The 21,353-nt window shown below is 40.0% G+C and overlaps 1 protein-coding gene across 1 annotated transcript; it reads right to left on the bottom strand. All coding sequences in view use genetic code 11, as the record gives it.

The window, feature by feature from the left end:
* Window positions 1–4,702: 4,702 nt before the first annotated feature.
* Window positions 4,703–19,242, bottom strand: EGR_03060 (Serine/threonine-protein phosphatase with EF-hands; the record flags this gene model as incomplete). The annotated part of the gene is made up of 12 exons (XM_024492309.1): window positions 4,703–4,938; window positions 6,251–6,351; window positions 6,494–6,867; window positions 7,711–7,896; window positions 8,891–8,956; window positions 9,389–9,538; window positions 11,379–11,415; window positions 11,493–11,659; window positions 12,718–12,933; window positions 14,236–14,442; window positions 15,715–15,842; window positions 19,158–19,242. The coding sequence occupies 12 exons, from the start codon at window positions 19,240–19,242 to the stop codon at window positions 4,703–4,705; spliced, it is 1,953 nt and encodes a 650-aa protein (XP_024353235.1).
* Window positions 19,243–21,353: the final 2,111 nt, after the last annotated feature.

Below are 21,353 nucleotides of genomic sequence, written 5' to 3'. Positions count from 1 at the left end.
TGCGGTACGAAGCAGTCGCATTTACCCTTCCTCCCCTCCTCAAACTACCTCTGTAAATTTAGCCGCCACCCACTCCTGGTCTACACACACATCGTACATGCTTCCCCACACCAGCCACCGAGTTTAAATGGACCCAGAGGGAAGAGGGTACGGCCACAAGCAAATTGGTGGAGTTGTTGTAAAAAGGCCTGTCCATCGTCTGACAGATTTTTGCGTTCCTTTTGATATGCATACATATCTAAATTACATTATATATATAGACATACATACCTACCTGCATTTGCAGCGACAGTTCCAACAACGCCAGCAATACGATTACATCAATGACTATAACATTGAGTACGTTGACTGCAAATGCTCCTTCTGCTACTCCCTTACAGCTGACATCACACCCACTACCATTCATCTGCATTCTTAAGATGACCTCCACACCAGGCGACTCAATGTTGCGTTTTATGCATTCATCTCTAATAAAGCAATTTTGCGTTAAAAGTAAGGCAAAGTATCCAATATAACATCCTTTTAACTTAGAAATTTCGCTCTATTGAAAGCTGATTCAGTAAAGCTATGTTTTAAAGCAATGATAAGTGCCACGGAACTCCATTGCATGGCTACAGAACACGATTTCTACTCTGTTTTTAGCAAGACAGCTTCAAATTGCACTGTAAAATTTTATACATTCAGTAAACGCAATTTTTTTACTAAAAGTACAAACCCAGTCAAATACTTGGAGTACTTTTCTTGGCAAACTATGGATAAGTTGAGGTAGGACCATCACAACGTTTTGCTTCTACCACAGCTCGGCAATTTCACTTTCTGAACAAGGCCGCAAAATTTACTAACTGCTTGTAATCAGGCGAAAAACGTTTACGGGTTTGCAAAATTCCCACTAACCTACAAACTTTTCCCTAAATATGGTTCCGGAAAAGCGCTTCATTATTAGTGAAAATGCATAAAATGTTCATGTCACATTAATGTTGGTTGTTCTAATAACTTCTGGCGCTTCCACCAACTGTTTGAGCAGCGCTGATAGCCTAGGCTGGTGCCGTAAAAGCCCAACCCTCGGAACTGACGCATGCAACAAAGTGTCCCCAACAATAAAGTAACGTGCATTTTATGTCCAGAAAATGCTATTTGTGGAGCGCAGTGGCAGTGTTTTAATTAATCCATTGCTTCTGAGTAAATTCCATTTCAAACAACACAATGTCGGGTTGGACTGAGTAGACGACATTCAAGTTTTTAATACTCATTAAAATCAATTTCGTGGATATTTTTTGTGATGTATTAAAAGATATGAGCTTGTTTAATCATTTCTTGTCCGACAATGAAGCCTTAATCTTCTATACCTCGATCACCGCCTCTAGACTCCCGGTGTCCATAAGACCACCACCTTTTAGGTCACCAACAAGTACATAAGCATGAATCTACATTGATTAATAAGTGGGTCCTCTTGCTTGGCACCAAGTAGTCATAGTATCCAATGCGTATTTAAACCTTAAAGAAACTAGTTTAAATTAACTTTCACGTCGAACCACAAAACGTCGACCGTCGGAACTGCAGACTAATTAAAAGGAATCCTGGTATGCTCACGTTTCACAATAGCGAGAATGGACTGCAAACAGTTATGAAAAATCCTCTGAAATATGGATGATCAACGTTTGATGGTGGAAAATCATTCGATTTCGAGTCAAGTATTTTACTCCTTAAATATATGAATATGGAAAAATCGTGAAGCTAAATAGGAAAGAAGTAGACCCCTAATTAAATAAGTGTGAATAGGGTAGTCACAAAGTTGGAATACCTCCTTGAAGACCTGGATGATGGTATTCCATAAAATTGCCCCCTCAGTGTAGGTTAAATTTAGACTGAATGACTTATTACCCGTGGTGGCTTTTTCCCTCGCGCTTATTTCGTTTTCCGTAAAGGAAGCACTTGGGCATCTGGAGTCTGCAGTCTGCCAAATAAAGCACTATCACTTGTATTGTGCTAGGGAAACGAATCACGCTTGTCTACTAATGGAGTAAGTAAATTTTGATGCTTTATACTTGTATCTTTAAAAAATTGTCACCTTACACTTCTGGGGTGTAATGAACGATTATTAGAGATGTCCACTTCTATTAAGAAAACGCATGTTACGGCAAATTTGACTACTTATAATGATCTAGTCGTGATCAGGCAATTTCCATGCAAAAAAAAACACTGGAATGTGAGTTGAGTCAAAGCTTCCTGCCTCCTTTAGGGGCAACACTAGACTGATGACCATTTCTTTATTCCACATCGAAAGAGATTACATAATTCAAATGAATAAGTTGTCTAGACGTCAAATTGTGACAGGAACGTAGGTCGGCGGTTGTTGGTCTGTGAAAGAATTGTTGGTAGTAATAATTGCCAAGCCGCTCTCTAATACATCGCAATATAGTTTATGAGAACAAATGGGACAAATGTTGCAATTCCGGAACTTTCCGTCCATAAGGAAAATTTGTCTCGTACTTGACATAACCAGTCAAAATAATCACAAAGTAGGATAGGTGACAAGCACCGTACAACACATACACATACAACTCTAGTACAAGTTGCTGTAGAAATTCGTTCCTTTTATTTGTTAGGTCCTGAATGAAAACAAAAAAAGAATTTTTAGGATAGAAACTGCAATTGCAACGTCCCTATCGGAAGGGGCAGTCAGGAGGGTGATTGCCGTTCGCCTAGCCCTTGTAGTTTTATGGCAGTCATTCTGTTTGTCTACGTTAAGAACCGAAGATTTTTGACATTTGACGTAAGGCGAATTTAATTAGAGGCTTTTGAAAGTACGTTCAACCCAAAAAACGAAACCGCTTTTAGGGCTTGACTATTGCACTGGACAAACGAGACACTACTCTTTTTGCCCTTCCCTTCTCTTGTGATTGACCAGCCCACAGTCTAGACGGTGAAAATATATAAAGGAGTATTTTTTTGAGGTGACAGTGTAATATTTCATTTTTTGTTTAATTTCTCGTTTTGGCTACGAGGGTAATGAAGGGCACGGCCATTGTACTTCCACCCGGCGAAACGGCCTAATGCCAGGACGATAGCTCCACCACCCAGCCCTTCTGTACGTCGCTTCAGGACTTCAGAGCAGACTCGGGCGCTACACTAGCATTGGATGGAAGGAATTCTAATTTTGTGCTTAAATACTGAGTTGAGAATAAATTCAACGAAGCCCTGACTATTTTAGTGGAGTTGAGTACCAAATTTTAGGCGCTTACTTATAAATCCCGAAAGTCTTCAGCTATAAGGAAATCATCTAGACTTCTAGAGCTCAGTTCAATAAATACTTCCTCTTAAAATGGAAATGTAATGTGATCGTGACTGTAGGGAGCGTTTTCATCCCCACTAAGTCAAGCTCATGCAGTCTGTTACCTTTTGAATCATGAATCCCCAAATGAAATGGTGTAAGCACTCACACTTTTGCCTGACAAGCCGGGACCCCTCAATGAATTCATTAAAGTCAATGATCCCGTCGCTGTTGAAGTCCAAGAGCGTTGCCAACTTGTTGATAGTTGAGTCATTAGATGGAAATCCCTTGTCTGTGTATAGCTTTTTGCATTTCTCTTTGAACTTTTCAACACTCACAAAGCCTAAAATGAGTGTGACACTTTGAAAATATTTGGTTACTATCATTGTCGCAAATGCAAGAAGCCGCTCGAAAACATCGGAGCTGTAGTAAGCAATAAAAAAGTCACATTAAATACGATTTCAGTAAAAAAAAACAAACTCATTTGTTTTTGAAAAATGACCCAAGGTTAGTGGGTCATTGAAAATGGCCTACAAACGAATATACCCAAAATGGAAGGAGTCTTCCACAAAAAATCAGTAGTGACTCACCGTTGTCATCGTTGTCAAACTGCTTGAAAATCGACACCAAATCGTCCAAATCTGCATAATTCTCACTGGTGAATTTTCGCTTCTGTTAAAGTGAAATGGAAGAAAAGTTATTAAGTGTAAGCGAAGTAACTGTGTTGGGTGGAGCCACTGTAGCTATTTTATGGGCGCCTTTAATCATAACAGTGATGGCATATTATCGCCAAATTGTACGTCACAACCCATCCTGCACTTTACTGAACACCAAAAAAAGCTCAAATGTGTGTATTGGTGAAATAGCGCTTTAAAAATGTTCCCACCTTGACACATCTCCTTTATTTTTAAACAGCCGAGTGTCCGTTTATGATTGTCACTTTATTAACGTCCATTGTACCCCAAGACTCCATCTTAACTGCCATTCTTCGTAAAAATACGTATTATAAATTAAAACAAAGAGAAAAAGTGTTGACAGAATGCTAATACAATAAAGTTATTGCTTTAAGAAAGGTTGATTATATCATGAGGCAAACATGCGCTAATATGAAAAGCTCATACCGTGGCTAGCGGAGGGCGGTGTGCGAAACTAAACAGTTTGCTCGATGATTAAATAACACAATACTAAACACTTTATCCTACCACCATGGAACCTTTCGTATCTCACCAAAATGTTTAAAAGGCTACTTATCTTCTGAATTGCATGCTAAATTTCCATGCAAGAGTCAACGGAAATTTGGTGTTTTATCAACAGAAAGTGTACGTGTTTTATAAATCTCTTGCAAAAGAAGATTGTGAGCATCTAAGAATTTATAATTGTTATTTGAGCAAATGAGGTGCCTCTCAGGAGCCCCGAAGGCCCGACAATAGTCTACGAACAGATCGATCCTTGACTGGATGAGACTGCATCAGCAGAAGCATCTGGGAGACTCACTGTGGATTCGGAAAAAATCTCGTGCTTGGGGTCAAACATAGACATGTAAAGGACGTGGGTTTTGGGACGGGTGGGAGAGGATTTGACCAGAGAGTAGCGCAGGATACGCCATGGTAGGTTTTGACCGGCGTGCTTCAGCATCACTGTGCACCACTGAGTGATTTTTACCTCACCTGCATTTAAAAACGAAAGCGAAAGCTGTTGTATAATCTATTCTGTCTAGCATCTATATGCCCGGACAATTTGAATCAAAACAGTCGCTTCATTCAGAAGACTCTTTTAGTACTTGGTAGCATGGGTGAAAGGAAGTATTACCCACCTCTAACCATGGTTTTGGTCTACCTTACCTCAATTACAAAGAATACTGCCGTGTAGGATATTAAATAAAAGATATGTTAAGCCCCATTGATTCTATTAATTGTACTTTATCCATACGCCTGCTGCATTAAATTTAATAATTGACAGCGATTCATGTTTTGATAAGAAAATATTGCTTCTAGCCTCCAATCAAGAAGGCACTTTTTTGTCATTTTATTGGTTCACGGACCTACTAGATTAAATACAGGGGCAATTGAATCCTTCCATCCATCATAGTTTACCAAACAAATAACCGCAAAATAGCTTATTCAAATGATTGGAGCGATTAATATAAATCGCACTTAAACTAAATTTAATTATCTCATTTCAAAGACCAAGTATATTACAAGACAGAATCCCCAATGGTGTTTTCCGTGCCGTAGAAGGAACTAAAACATTTTTTTGTAGCTTTTTGCTCAACATTACTTGTGATGCCTTTTTCTTTGTTTCACCAATTAATAACAGGTTGGACGTTAAAAGAGGCGGCTGGACGACTGCGTTGATGCTCCTCTATTTGCTACTCACATAAAAATTGACTTTGTAGGACTTAAGGTTGTCATGATACACAGAAGTAGGTGAATTTTACGGTCACAGTCCGTTTGTGACAAACCCATTGAGCTATTCACTTTTCCCTTCTCAGTATTTCGGAGTAACAATTTTTCCAACCTAATCAAAGCCTACTTTATACAAAAGATTTGTAGCACTCTTTTAAGTGTGCATACGGAATCAAGTTTATTTCTGCATGTGAGCTTAGTGATCATTTTTACCCAACCTCCAGGGCTGTCAGTTAGCCTGACAGAAATTACATCAGGTGCTTACAGACCTGCCCCACCCTCGTTTGAGCCTTAATGACTATATAGTTCCTCTTTGAAAAATACAGCACAATACTATTAGTTAATGAAGTTTTTGATGTTCATTTTAAATTGCCGGTTTCGCAAAACTGTAAATAAAGAATGACGTTCTAATCATTAACCAGAGAATTCCTGATCCTCTGACCAGTTCATAGCCGAATGACAATCGTTGTGTTGGTAGCTTAAAATTATTTAACTGGCTAGTCAATTTCAGTTCATAATTCTGATTTAATGTATATCAAATCAAATAATAAAAGGCGAATGATAAATCGCTAACCGGTGCGCTGTGGATCGTAATTACACAGGGCGGCAACTATGGTCTCCCTACGACTGAGAATTCGCCTTAGCAACATGCGGTAGGCAGCGTCATTTAAATTTCTACAACCGAAAAATTGACATCAATGGGGAACAACTCTTCAAATTATTGGTCCAGTTTCATTTAAACGCAAAAAAGGGCACAGGATTTCTAAATTTCTTTCTAGAAACGAGTAAAAAATACATGCCTATGAGTAAGATCTACCTTTTTCCAAGCAGAGATTGGTGTTTACTCGACCATCCGGTCCGAAACATCACCAGCCGTGGCGCCAAAAGTATCTCAACAATCTGTTTATGTCTGTTTGCTGTTTCCTCTCCATTCTCCGGCGGCGTCATGACTCGGGTGTAGCTGATACGGGCTGAGGTGTTGGTTGAAGCGGCGATGGTGGCGCTTTCGTCGCCCATCGCAGACGCCTGAGCCATTGGCAGGTCATCGAGTTCACACTTCACAGGCTCCATTATACTGATCCGCGTCGCGGCACTAGCTGAACCCACTACACGCTTAGAGGAGAGTTGGATAAAGGCGCCAAGGTTGCTGTCCGTCCCGTAGTAGTTGGAGGCAGAGAACACAGTCAGAACCTAAGTAGATGAGACGATTTGGTTCTCAGCTCATTATGTGATTTAAGAGGATCCAACTAGATGAGAACCCGTGCTACTCATGATGCCGGTTAGCATTCGTAGATGGTATCGTCTCTTTGCATCATACCCCCTAATGGGATAAAAGTCCTCCTTTCATTGTATGGAACAAATTATGTGGTGGTGATAGCGAAATCCAGGCGTTTTCTCCTGCTAATAATCCATGGTGGGACCAATTTCAGATCCAAACGGGTCAGATTACCTATGCTGTTTTATTATCTGGATTTAATAAAATCCAACGGCCTGAATTAGCCCACCCAAGTGTGAGAGTGTGAAAAATTCCACATTTTAGCACAATAGTTTTACGTAAAAATGATTCACGTTTCGATTCTGCGCTTTTAAAATGTCTTTGAATGAAGTCAACGATGCAAGTTCGGGGACGTAGTTGCATTCATATTCTAGTTTATTTAGTGTATGGGAAACCAAGGAGCTCATTCCCATGGTTCTATTAAGCAAATTTAGATGCTCTCCGATGATATCCCAATTGCACACACAACTAGTTTGCATGGGAACTTCTTGTGTACCCTGCGTTGAATGCCGCCGATTAATACAAATTTGCACTGACTTCACATCCCAAGTAACCCATGATTTAATTTAATGTGCGGAAAATTCTCTTTATTTAGGGCATTTAGCAATTTGTACATATGTACGAAGTCCTTTGTTTGAAACTATATGTCATCATACTCGATTTCATTTATTCCATACATCCTTATTAGAATCGCTCCCTTCGCGGTTGCTTGAGCCCACTTCTAGTAGAAGTGGGAAAAGACTCGGTTAATCACAAACCTGATTATTATGATCCATCTTCCAGCCGTTGGGACAGCATTCATGTGAGCGTATGAGAATACCGACTTTTAGGTGATTGAGGAGGCTAGCAGTGATGTCTGGGCCAAAGTGACTTCCTCCACCACGTTTAATGTTTGGTTTGCATCCAGGTGCCGACTGCGGATCGCTCCACAAGAGGTCGAGGACCTATGATGATAACGATGATGATGCCTAGTCTGGAGCATTAAGCTTTGTATTAATTTGATAATTAATAAATGGAGATCTCAAACAGATGATCTGACATGGTTCTAGAGCGGGGAACTAGTCAAATCCTAACTTCGCTGCCAAAATACAAGGGATGAAGTAGACCTAGCTGAGGTTAGATATGGAGTTGGACAGGGGAACACATTGTTTAGAGTACTGAGGTCTTGGCAAATTGGGGTAATTACAAATTACTGAGATACGGTGAAGTGGATAGTCCAAAAGATATGGGGGCTTGACCCTCCGAATATCTATAGCACATGGTTAGCAAGCATCTCTGCCACCAGGCCAGAAATAAATTTCTTATAAAAAGAAAATTCAGGAAAACTTTAGGTCCCGCCATCGTATCTTTGCCGGATGAGCTGACCTTTGGGGCATGCCAGTAGCCCCAAACTCCACTGTACGCGGAATATTTATATTCTACCCGAGCATTGTCTTCTTTAGTGTTTAGAGAAGTCTTAGGACGCTGCATATACCTGTTAAATGCACCCATTAAAGTGTTCGCATGAGCCTACATGTTAACAAAAAAGGAGCTCAAAGCCTGGTGGTTTTAGCCCCATCGCATAAAAATTACGAATAGTCACACTGAACAGCATTAGGTATGCTGTGAAAATAAACGTATTCCCTCAAATAAGGTGCGCATGCATTTAAACGTCAGACCAATCCAATTTTGCATGCATCACATCATGTGCCACTTCTTTTAAAATAGTCAATCCAGTCGACCATCCTATGACCATTAATGAGCCTTAAAGGTAAGACTACCTTTTAAAGTTCTCTTTTCATGCCTCAAGTTGAAGCTAAACAGGGATTAAAGGCCACTTAAGACTCCACATAGCAAAGTGAACTACCTTAAAAAGGAAATGCTTTTTGCTCCTCAAAGCACATAAAGTAACTTTTAGCTCTACCTGGTAAAAAATACTTTGTCAACGAAGTAATCTACCTGTCGCCAGTCGTCAATGGAGACTGCTTTTTCCCCTTCAAGGGGGGGTTGAAGGACTGAGAAAAACTGTAAAAGAGAGAGCATAGATAAACCACTACTTTACCTGTGCCTGTAATGATGAAAACATCTATTTTATGGAAAGGTATTCATTCTGTTTGGAGCAAGTGGGAAAGTTAAAATCCATTAGAGATGGAAGACGAATGGATGTAAGTGTGCAGAAAAACCATTTTTAGATCTAAATGGCATTCGTTGGGTGGTTTATTTAATCAGTTAATTGTTTTAGCAGAAAAATTAAAGACCATCCGCTTTGAATCATTAACATAAAATTTGCGCTGACGTCCAAAGTTACTATTTCTTAACCAGTAGGTCCACTCTTTATTGTCTTAACTAATTTAGGGATGTGTGCTTCGCAGTTCATTTAACTATTCATTTATGACAGGAGTAGCGTGGTTGACGTCTAGGTCGAAGAAGGAAAGACATAAAAGAAGGCAGAGTTACCAATTTCCTATCGAGTTTGGTGACCTTAGTTAGGTCGGTAGTTCTCGAAATACCTCCATGACACACGAGGATGACGTCGTCCAAGATTGTGCAGAGTGGAATGGCGCAGAAAAGGGGCTCAGTCTGCTTCAAAATTTTTTTGTATTGCTTCTGAACAAGGGAAGGAAGAGAAGGGGTTTAAGAACCACTTGGCACTCGTCTTGACACAGCTTCATTTTAAAGGTTCTCCAATGGCACCACAGAGGGACCGTGGGGAAAAGGTAGGAGTAAGTACTTAAATTAAAACGTTGTTTCTGAAGCTCACGGGAAAGGCATACGTTTAGAATACTTAGGAGTACGTTTACTCGTGCATTAAATGAATAGGGAAATAAAAGTACAAATTCCTTTATCGTAAAAATGTTTAATTCAGGTAGTATCCATAGATGGAGACAATGCAAGAAATCTAAATGAAAGTGGATGCTACTTGAACCGCGTAAGTCCTCCTCACGTGCAACAGTCGCAGTAATTTTTAACATGTAATTTGAGTAGCAACTGAAAAGACACCTGATTTTTCCTCACTTTAGTGACTATATGCGGAATTTATCCGCTGCTTTTCAACCACAAAAGAGGATTAAGTCGTTTCGTAAAAAAACCATGGCCTCCTATCTTAACCACAAAGTAGATATAACAAACAAAGATTAGCTAGTTATGCCTTCTTTCTGCAAAAAGTAAATGCAATACCTTCGTTATCTCTTTAACACTTCGTTTTGGTTTCTCGGACACTGAAGGTTCAGCCATTTTACCTCTGCCAGACGACATGACCTTCAGAAAAGTTCCAGGGTGCTATATTTGTGGCAGTGGAAAGCCAATTACAAATACTTTGATTTCCATTCCTGACTTTAAGACCTTAATGTGATGGATAAAGAACATGTACTACGGATGGGAGAAGCTGTAACGATCCCTAGCAGAAGGATTAAAAGTGACGTCCACTTTCGGCAACTACCTCAGTCCAGTGTTCTGCAGGAAAGTAATTAACGACTCCAGCGACACTAGCCATGAGCCATCTAGAAAAATTCTCTATGCAGCCGTCTACAGTACCTCTACCAAGATATCGCTCAAGTGAGTGCACGAAGCCTTCTCCACCTCTCTACTAGTTGGGTAGAATCCAAATAGATATGGCTAAGCAGTATTAAAGCGGGAATAACGTAGCAAGAAGGAACAGACTCAAGACATTATTCCAACGAAACTATTTTAAACACCGTTCTTTATTAAATAAAAGTTCTTAGGCCAGCGTTTTTAAGAAGAGCAATGGACCTATGAGATGGCTAGCACATTCCCCCTTTTCCCAATACGGTTCCCAAGTGGAACAAAACTCCAGCTCTAGTAGAATGGCCAAGAGGGATTAATGACATTGCGGTCAAACATCTTCTCAGTTGCGCGCAAATTCGATGACTGGAGTAGTTGGCTCATGGGTGTGTTTCTTATAGCATTGACAACGTTGAGCACGGAAAAGTGAAGACGACGCTTCAAATAGGGGACGAACCATGTAATACTTTGATTTTTTTGTTTTACTTATCGTTTGATTTGGCGGGCACTGGAGGTTGCATTTCTGTAATTCGCCTGGGCGGCATAGCCTAGGGACCATAACAGTAGTCTTCAGCCTCTCCATGTCGACAATGCATACACTGCTCTAGTTCTATGGATTCTTTTGATCCCAGGAAACGATTGAGTCACCACATAAAATGTTACATCGTATATCGCTTCATTTCACCACTGTCATTAAACTCAAACCTCGGAGATAAGGAAAAATTGGATAAGTAATTCTGGCTTTAGATGAACATGAAAAAAAAATTACTGAATTTTTATTTTATTCAGTGAGCCCTTGGGTGAGGTTTTGATGCAACGCTTGATTGTGGATGACCCATGCGCTCCATTAACACCCACTCTAGTCCAGTCTATTTAAATTAAGCAGCACAACATTTATTATGGAGGATGAAACAAATTCACCCACCGGATACTTTGAACGAACTTCATCAGCAAATCCGTATCTGTCTCAAAAGAAGAAAATAGAAATAAGACGAATGTCTTTGAAAAGGCAGACGCATTAGTTGTTCAGCGGCCTTACCGTTTGTTCAGTATGGGATCCTCGTGATTCCCACGATTGAGGAAAACCGCTGAGGGATGCGCCAAGAGACAGGAGAGAAGAATAACCAGCACTTCAATGGAATTGTTGCCACGATCAACGAAGTCTCCATTGAATACATATGGATTAAATACGTCCGGAAGGCCGTTCTGAAATATAAAGACGGAATGAATGATTTTCTAGTTCGTTCATTATTATTCTAATGAAAACAGCACTTTATTAGAGGCGCTTACCCGCATTCAACTAATACGCAGGTCGTTGATTACATTCATTACATTTGCAGCTCCTCTAAATGTTAAAATAAGCGCAAATATCCTATCTGCTTATGCACTAAAAGCACTTATGTGTCAAACGCTACCACCCATAAGGCAGAGCTTCCTTTGCATTTTCCACCAAATTGAATCTCTTAACTACTTATTAGGGTAACAGTGGTTCAAGATACTGAAAAAAAGTACTACCAAGCACTAATCCTTCTATTTGCTTATCTCTTTGGGTCCCTAATGCAACACAAGCTTGTTTGAATGCACCTTTTAGGAGAGAAGCGGTCAACAAATACCATCCTCGTAGCTGATCGGATGCCACCGGTCCCCAAGGGGCAGGAAACGTGCCCCAAACTGCCTTGACCACGATACCTCTGCACTCCTTTACTTATCGCTACCCGATAAGCCATGCCCTCGTCCACCTTGTCAGCTCATTCCAAGGTTACGAAGGCTGAGGTGGAAGAGAGGAATATCGAGCCCATTACACTTAACTAATGTATGCGGACAAGAGTATCGCCCTCTACATAATTTACAATTTCGACACAAGCAGGTAGGTTATCATTGGGAAAAATCGCACACAGCTCACTGGCTATGTCGAACTAACTTTGGTTAGAAGTATAGTGAAAGTCGGATATTTTAGGAATATCCACAACACCCTAGTGGTAAACGCGATTGCCTCTTTTCCGTGTTTAATGTTTCAAGTGCGTCACACATTGCATCTGATAGGCGCTTGTCACCACACACTTCTGCGCAATTCAGGCTTTCAGTAAAGGAGAGAAGGTAGTTTAATTTAATGAAACGGATGCTTTACTAAAAGTTTTTCGAATACTTTAGTTAATTGCATGTGATGACTTGGAGTTTAAATGGATTTCGCATTACACTCCCCCTATGAAGCTCTAATTATGTTGCTACAGACAGATCAATGTCCGGTTAAAAGCTGGAGAAACACGATTAGCGAATTTAACAGGAAAAGTCTGAAATAAAATGGAGAAAGGACGTGCCGCTTGAAAGATGAGAGCCAGATCCTCCACCTGACCATGGAGATCACCGCAGATAGTAATGCGCTGTGAAAGAGTGGTGGAGGCCCTCTGGATGTTTGGAAGTGCCTGGAGAATGAGGGTCGCCTCCTCCAACACTTCCGTCACCAGGTCCGAATCCAGAATCTAAGCAGCGAAAACTCCGGTGGAGATGTGTTAAGATTCAAAGGGCCGTATGCTTATAATGCTTTCGCTTGGTAACTGCCGGATGGAATTGAAGAGTCCCAATATTTGTAGCTTTGATTATGATGCTAAGCGCATAAATAGAATAATTTTATGTTTTAATTACACTTGCACTTGACTTGTGCCGATTTTTTCCATGGTATTGAAAGGTAAGATATCAAATGTCTTGGTTTGAAGCGCCGCAACCGTAAAAGTATTCTTCATTTAAATAACAAACTTTAAACAATTTAAAAGCACCAATACCTCTAAAGTTTACTGCATGAGTACCGGTCTCACTTTTAGATCACTAGAAGGGAATTATTGCCTATTAAACTAATAATGCTTCATTGGAAAGCTATCTTCTGCTTCTAGTCTCTTTAACCTGTATACTTCATTGGATCCGTTTGTAAATCACCACATGTTATTAGAGTCGTTTATGCGAAAAATTTTTCATCCTTCAAATGAAGTTGTAAACGCGTTTTTTTAAGAATGCCACAACAATAGGCATTAAAAACTGGACTTGAGAATTATGGCCAGGAAACACTTGTGTTAAGACCCTCTGAAACCGTCTGCCTGGGTAATTATCAAAAGTTAATCTACTTCATTTCTAAAGGAATTTAACTTTGGTTAAAAAATTTAATCACTTAGGGAAGAAAGTGACTAATGTGTGGAAGGTTATACCAAAAGCTGATATTTGGTTCAACCGAGTTCATTGTCTGTCTGGTGTTCCAAATACCTACTGACCTACAGAGGTCATGCAATAAACAACTGTCAATTTTCAAGTTACGAAATTCCCCAAAATTGTGTCCCTTCAACAACTGAAAAGTACACCAATATTTCAATTATTACCATTTAAACAGGGGAAGGCTAATCGGCATCCAAGTTTGAATCCTTCAAGGGTTTGCTACGACTCAAATAAAAGGTAACACAATTAGTCCCCAAGCTTTTATTAAGAGCAGAGATTTGCTATTCCTCGTGGTATATGTTGAACAAAAATGGTATACATAAAATACACTGATTTATGTCCTTTACAGGGTGGAATACTAACTAGATTCCCAAGTTTATTTGGGGAATGCTAGATTAAACGTTCGCACTTCAGTTCCATGAGAGAGTTTGTTGACGTTTTAACCTGTTTTCCTACTTGGCAAAATAAGATGCATAGCCTCTTGAGCAAAACGGAGGCTTTTGTTGCTCTAGTTTATTATGATTCTGGCAGGTTTTTGTATTTTGAGCTGCCCATCAAAATAATTAGAGATGAAAACTGACCTTCCCTTGTTTTTGAAATTCAATGAGACTTTGAATGTAGTCGTTGTTGAAGCGCGAGTGCCACTGCGACTCGTGAAATCGAATGGTGCTGTTCTTCCACCGCGCATCTCCCTTCCCCGCGATTGTCACCTTCTGAAGGCGGCGCTCAAGGTTCTGCGAAAAGGAGCTCTTTGACTGCAAACGCATCTTTGCCATCGGCCAAGACGGCTGTGAAGGAATCGCTGTGTTGCAATGAAAAACTTCATTTGTATTTTTGCATAGCTTTCATCATGTCATCAGTGTAACTACGAAGGGCGTTTAAGTTAGCACAAGACTTTTAATTGCGACAGAGCTAATATGGTGTACCTTTCCTTACTAGTGGTCGGTGCACATGCTACAAGGGAAGCTCGTATTCCTTTAACTGAAATTCCAGGTAACATGCAACGAACGGTGGTGCTTGTGTATGATTATTTTGTTTTCAGTGGACACGGGCGATAACATACGAATATCTGTAGAAGACCTTCAGAACAGTACAGTGGTCTGGTCAGGGTCATCAGTAAAGCATTCCGATGTGTAAGAGTTTCAACGATGTCTGGTCTTTTGTTAGTGACGATCTCGGTTGTGGTGGTCCCTACTTATAGTGCAGCAACCATTCCTGGGAACATTCAGCTGAAGCGCCTTATTCTGCACAATGGAATGACACAATTTGTTGCGAAAATGCGCAGAGGACGAGACTTTATGTGACATATGCAAATCCACATTATTTATGAACGTATGCAATTCCGAAAATTTGGCGCATGATAAGTACTAAAACAGCTTTCCTCATAAGATCACACTAATCATCCTCGGTAGTGTAGTGGAATACGCATAACTTACTCTATTAGGTGATAGGCACTTTAAAAATCCTCACGCATTTACTCTTTGACGTTATAAGAAGGTCCTTGTCTCATATGGACTTAGTCACTCACCAATGTTATTCAGGTACTGGGGCTTGTATCGTTGACACAAAACAACTCAAAAGTAATCACTTATTAACGTGACAATTTCAGTTCTGCATATAAGTACGCTTTTTATAATCACAGCAATTCTTCTTTTAGCAGTCGGCAAAAGAAAGCCTAATTGATAAAGTTTAATTCCTGTGTGAACACGTTGTATGACAAAGACACTCAATGAAACTTATCCTGAGGTGTAACTCACGACTATAGTTGGACAAGATCCAGGTGAAAAATTCCTTGAGCTAAAAAAATCGACACCAGGTTAGTGTCTCTTCCTCCTGACACATTGCTTGGACTAAATTATAGCAATCAAACTGGTAAAAGCCAAGGTAGTCATACTAAATTGGTAAAAGAGCCATACACCAAGCAAGTGTGAATACCTTCGTCATGGAAGCTGGAGTCAAATAAAAAGCAATGAATTGAGGATTTACTTGAGCACTTATTTGAATATTTCGCAAAATTCATGAAATCAACTGTCCCTATGCAATCGAATCAGTGCTCTTACGTGTCTTTGGTCGTCAGCTCCAGTGTATTCGAAGAACTCGTAAATCTTCCAGGCGCATCGTCGACGCAATTCGAGTTCGGCTTGGTGGCGTCGATACCACGTTTGTATCAAAAGAGCCGCCTTCAGTGCTGAAGGAAATCCCAAAAGATTCTATCAGACGCGTCAACTTTTCTTCCAATATTTTCCGCTTAAACTTTACACAACTTCTCTTCGTGACCAATCAATTTGATTTGTAAGGTAGATGACTTGTTGAAATGCATTTAGTGCTACAGCTTGATAGTTAGTTTTGATTTGCTTAAACGCCAGAAATAGTGTTAACTAAAGTTACAGTTGAAGTGAGTACAACCGACAAGTTAAAGTGGTGGCAAATACGAATAATTAACCCTACAAGTGTCGTAGGCGTGATTAGTTCATTCATTCAAAGGCAATTCGGTATCAACCAAAATAAAGTAAATAATTAGTCGCCGGATTTTTTTGCGTGATTCTTGGAGCGGATTGTTTTCGGGGATCAGTGCTAGCGTTACATGCAATATTTTCAAAGTGGTACTAGAGTTTCACGATTCGTCTTTCATTTTGAGCCTAGACGGAGTGAGCTGAAGCAGAAATGTTGGCGCACATATGCATGCTTCGCGGTCCCTCTTGATGCGACCGTATAAGCCAGTAGAAGCATTCTACAAATGAAAAACTTTACTTTTAAATAAGTTCTTAGTCTAGTTTTAAGTCAATTAGGTTATTAATTCCTTAGGTTTCTTAATCATAGTTCCAGTATAAGTGTTTTATTCTTTGATTACTTCCAGTGTACCTAAAAACTGAAAGAATGCCTTCAACGCACCCATAAAAAGCTTTAACTTAAAAATATTTCATCTTGGAAAGGTGGGAATGCATAAATTTATTTAACGAAAAAGACTAACGCCTTGTTTGGCCCTGATTTCATTGAACAAACGATACTGACTTCTAAAAATAGGACCAAGTGCGATTTCGCTGCAGTATCACAACAGATTATTTAGGCAAGGCATGGTTAACTATTCATGAGTTCCAGCAGAACCGAGCAAGCAGTACACCTCATTGAGGTTTAGGTACAAGCAATTAAAAATTGTCCCTTAGTCTTTGTAAAAACAACACTTTTCATCAAATTGTTGCATTGAGCTTATAGATAGGAGACATTTATGCCATTGGCGTTACCTGTGACCAGTTGGAACTTTTTAGCATCAGAAACTGATGTAATCGAATCCCTCCACTTTGTAATATGGAACAGGCAATACGGAAAGCAAAAACGCAGTGCTGCTTATTTTACAGCCTCCTCCGAGCTTTTATTACTAACGTGATTTAATGTACCGTACAGAGGACCAAAGCTAAACTGCTCAAACCATGATGGTTAAAACGGATTGAACAAGAGCATAATTTCATAACCATTCTAGGGCGGACTGATTTTAGGTTTCGGAAACTCAAGATGATGGAAAATGAGGAAAATGTTTGCGGTAATTATTAACAGGATGAACTCGTAGGGTTTGTCAACAGCACCTAATTTCGACTACTTAGCGAAGCGCCCAAGTTAGGATTCACTATTACACCTTCGAGTTGGGAATCCAGGTAACGGTGAATATAGCTATCATTGCTTAACTAGATGGCATTTATTTCTCAATGAATGACTATGCATGAGGCTGAATGAGCACACTTATTCTGGGAGGGATATAAACTCCAATCCAGCTAAATGAAATGGACACAATATAGCAGCTCTAAGAATAACATTTTAATTCACAACAATCAAAGTTATAAAAGGAACACCCTTTTCTGGATGTTTTAGCGACTAAAATGTTTTGTCGTAAGCTAAAAATAGTTATCCATTAATGTCTCCTTGACTCAGGCGGAGGATAGCGAACAATCCTGCAAACCACGGAGTCATCTGCACAAACAAAATCTGACAGAATATAAAGGCCTGCACAAGGCAGATCCCCTCTTACTGATTTTTTTCTACTTTCTTTCAGGCTTAGGGCCTGAACCAAGAAAATTTGACAATGTGCTCAAAAAATGGGAATGATAGGCAGATGGTACAAAAACATCCTAACTGTTAATGATTGGGACCATAATTTCAGGGAAGATCTTCCCGAGAAGGCAAAAGAAAGGCCACAAGTAGTCCAGCACTTTGTGAGTCACCTTGGACTTTGTAGGGCTACAGCATATGACACTGTGAAGTCCTGTCTAGATTAAAATGAACTACGTTGTAAAAAAACGTTTGTTTGAGCTGGCAATTACGAACCTCGTGAGCACACTTAGACCATGCCACCTCTGTACCCCTTACTTATGGCTACCTAGTATTCATGGCCTCGTCCAATTCGTCTGCTCGTTCCAAGGGCATGCAGACTGAGGCGGAAGGGGGGAACACCGAGCCTATGACAACATCAAGGGTTCAAAGAGCATATACCACCACCTTATAGACTGACACACTGACAATTGAAAAAGGAAAAAGATTTTAAGCTCATCTGATCCGACAAGGCAACGGATAACGTCTACGTACTTCATACACAAATCAAATTACATTTACCGTGTTTTTATCACCAAAAATTCTAATACCAAAGTCTATACTCGCAAAGGTGGCAGCACAGCTCGATGCACACACTCAATTTAAAATACCTAAACTGGCTCTTACTTGTTCCATGGTTAATTGGAAAGTAAGACAATTACGCTAAATGATGGAAAAAGTTGATGCGTTTCGTTCGCGATCGCTCTCCCCATTTATAATAGGCATGCGTTCTAATGTACTTAAGTAAGAGCCTCAACCTTCCCCCCATTAAATAAACCGCTTTTTATCAGACGTCGACTTTTCCATCAAATGATACGTCTTTCTGAAAAAAGTTATGCCTGTTACCGATCCCGTCCTCCATTTACTCTTTCTTTTTTGTCATAGTTGCAGGTCTTTAGTCTTCTAATGTTTTAAAATAAAATATTTTAGTAATGAAGTGGAAAGTCACATTTTACTGCTTTTTTAAAAACTGCCCAATGAAAAAACGTTTGAGTGAGTGATATTCAGGTAAAGATTTCGCGTAAATTCGAAAAGAAAATCTATGAAATAGTAAAATTGCAATAGCAATGATTGCTACGTACTGCACCTAATAAATAAAACCTAAAAATAAACGACGAAAAAATTCAACTTAGAACTTTTTGCTTTTCATCTTATTAACAGAGGTAAAAAGGCGCTCGTTTCATGTTGCGTAACATGCGGCAGACCAATTTGATTGTAAGTGTGAAGACTTTGTGAGAAAAGATGCAGAAAACGGGTGTTTTTATCATCACAAAATTTTCATCCACGCCTCCGTTTGAGATTTACCAGAAAACCTTGACATAGCATTCTTTCGCTATCCTAATCAAGGGAGCTAAACATGGTGATGGGACCATGAGTGCATAGAAATTTCGGTGACTTTTAACAAGGCGTAGAGACCACATACCTCCGCTTCTGCCATGTTTCATCAGATAGTAGGGAAGAAAGTCCGCCTTCGCGAGGGTTGGGCAGCCACTGCTCGCCAGGTACATCCCCGATTTTTATTGGTTGAGAATGTGCGACATCTCGTTTGTCAATTTGTGGGTGACAGGTTGTCTGAGCGACTGCTATATTCGTCTTGGTTTTTTGGACACATTTCCCCTTGAAAACTTGTAGCCTGCCCTTCAAATTAATCATTTATAGAATATTGCTTGCTGGATTGTGCAGTATTCGACCACTAGATAAGTTCGTGTGATTCTGATAGCAAAACGAGGTAACTTCAGGGGACTTCTTTAAGCATAAATATATCCTTTGGAATGCTCACCACTGCTATCTATGATTGTCTCAACAACCCTAAAACTTAAAAATTTGACTTTTACATAACCCTTGATCTCTAGAGCCAAAAAACCTGGCTCCCCCCTCTTCCTCCTCAATGCCAATTTCTACCAGTCTACCCTACCTCGTATGTGGCTTTGTAATGCCGTTGAAAGGTTACATTAAACAGGAAAAGGTAATATGAGGGGTGGGGATTGGGTGTCGTCTTTCTTCCATCCTAACTGAAGTGCAAATTTACGCCTGGGGAAGTTTGCAGCGGGTGGCATGAGGTGTAGGGTCATGTGCTGTTTTATGAGAACAGGACTTTCTTCCGATGGCTTAACTAGCCCTGACTGTTTCCAAAGCAGTTTCTCCCACATGCCTTCGAATTTTTAATTTTGAGTTATAATCGTCACTTAGCCTTTAGCAAAAAGCTCATGATGAACAATCCCGTCATTGTGATTTTATAAGGTAAAAAGGGTAAAGCAAAATCCACTTATTTTTATCCATCAATACCTGTGATGTGGCAATTTGCTCGGATTACGCGACTTCCCCTCTGATATAGGTGGAGACCAATTGTTTCACCACACAAAGTTAATCCTCACAGAACTTTTTTATGGGCACGTTTAGCCCGAATCACCGCACCTTTAACTTCAGGAATAAAGAAAAGATATTCAATCCTTTTTTGGGAGATTCATCGGCATAATCACAAATTTCCAACTATTTCCTAATTGCACGGTCTGGTGACATACCTTTTCGCAATACTATACAAAAAGTTCGACTGAAAGCTTCAAACTCACCTCTTAAAGTAGACAAGCTCAGATGACATTAGGTTCAATTGACACTTTATGGTGCGAGAGTTCAGAATGGGAGGATATTGGTCAGAGGGCAGCAAAGAGTAGTGTACTGCCTTGTGCAGCTAACAGTCGCATTTCAGAGATTCCCATGGCGTAATACACGACATTGCGGCGAGCCATACCGAAATCGGAGCTAACACTGTTGTCCATTTGATGAAGGTAGGGAAATGCGCCATACTGTGCTGAGATTTTATATTAAATGTCAAGATTGCGATATACACAAATAAAAAAGATGAAGTCTATTTGTGATAGCGGCGGAATTGCACAAAGTTTTGCAATCAGATGTGATTAAAGAGTAATATGCACCTGAGAATGCAAGTGTTTATACAGATTTTAAAAAGTTATAGACATGAATAAATTAACTAGATTTCCCTAGTGCTTTTTGCGACAGGAGGTGAAGGCATAGATAACATTTACATTGTGGATTGGAATTTGATTTGGGCAATGCAAAAAACACGATATACAAAAATTTTGATCTTCTGGAATGGCTAAATAGTGTTGTCGCGAGACGGTCCTCCCAAAAGTGCCCAGTAAAAAGGATTTAAAATAAACACCACCATACTGTATTGAAAGGGCTGTTTTTATCTATCTTCTTCTTAAGCCTTTACTTTTGTCCAGTTGCCCTGCCTTCTAGTTCCCCTTCTCTCGTGTTTACGATGACATAATGAATATCGACGCGGTCATCTCCCGCGACTTGGACTGAAATAGCCCACGGTCAAGGGAGAGGATAGCAGTGTAGGTTTGGAGGAAGCGAGAAAGAGGAAGAGCGAGGAGTGGGTGAGAAGGAGGGATATACATTTATCAAACTTGGGCTACGCCCCTACACTTGCTTCCTAATCACACCCAGTCCTGTCGTCGATTGAAGTTTCACAGACGCCAGAGAGACGCACATTAACTCCACCGTCAGCCATGCACCTCTTGCCCCAAGCTTAAAAACAAAATGACGCTTAGTCCTGTTTTATTCTGGAAAATGAAGTAAAGCATTGTCTTAG

This window comes from Echinococcus granulosus (genome assembly GCF_000524195.1).
Source record: "Echinococcus granulosus chromosome Unknown EG_S00015, whole genome shotgun sequence".
NCBI lineage: Eukaryota > Metazoa > Platyhelminthes > Cestoda > Cyclophyllidea > Taeniidae > Echinococcus > Echinococcus granulosus.
Note: the sequence above shows the minus strand (reverse complement) of the source record. Positions and strands in the feature narration are given on the sequence as shown.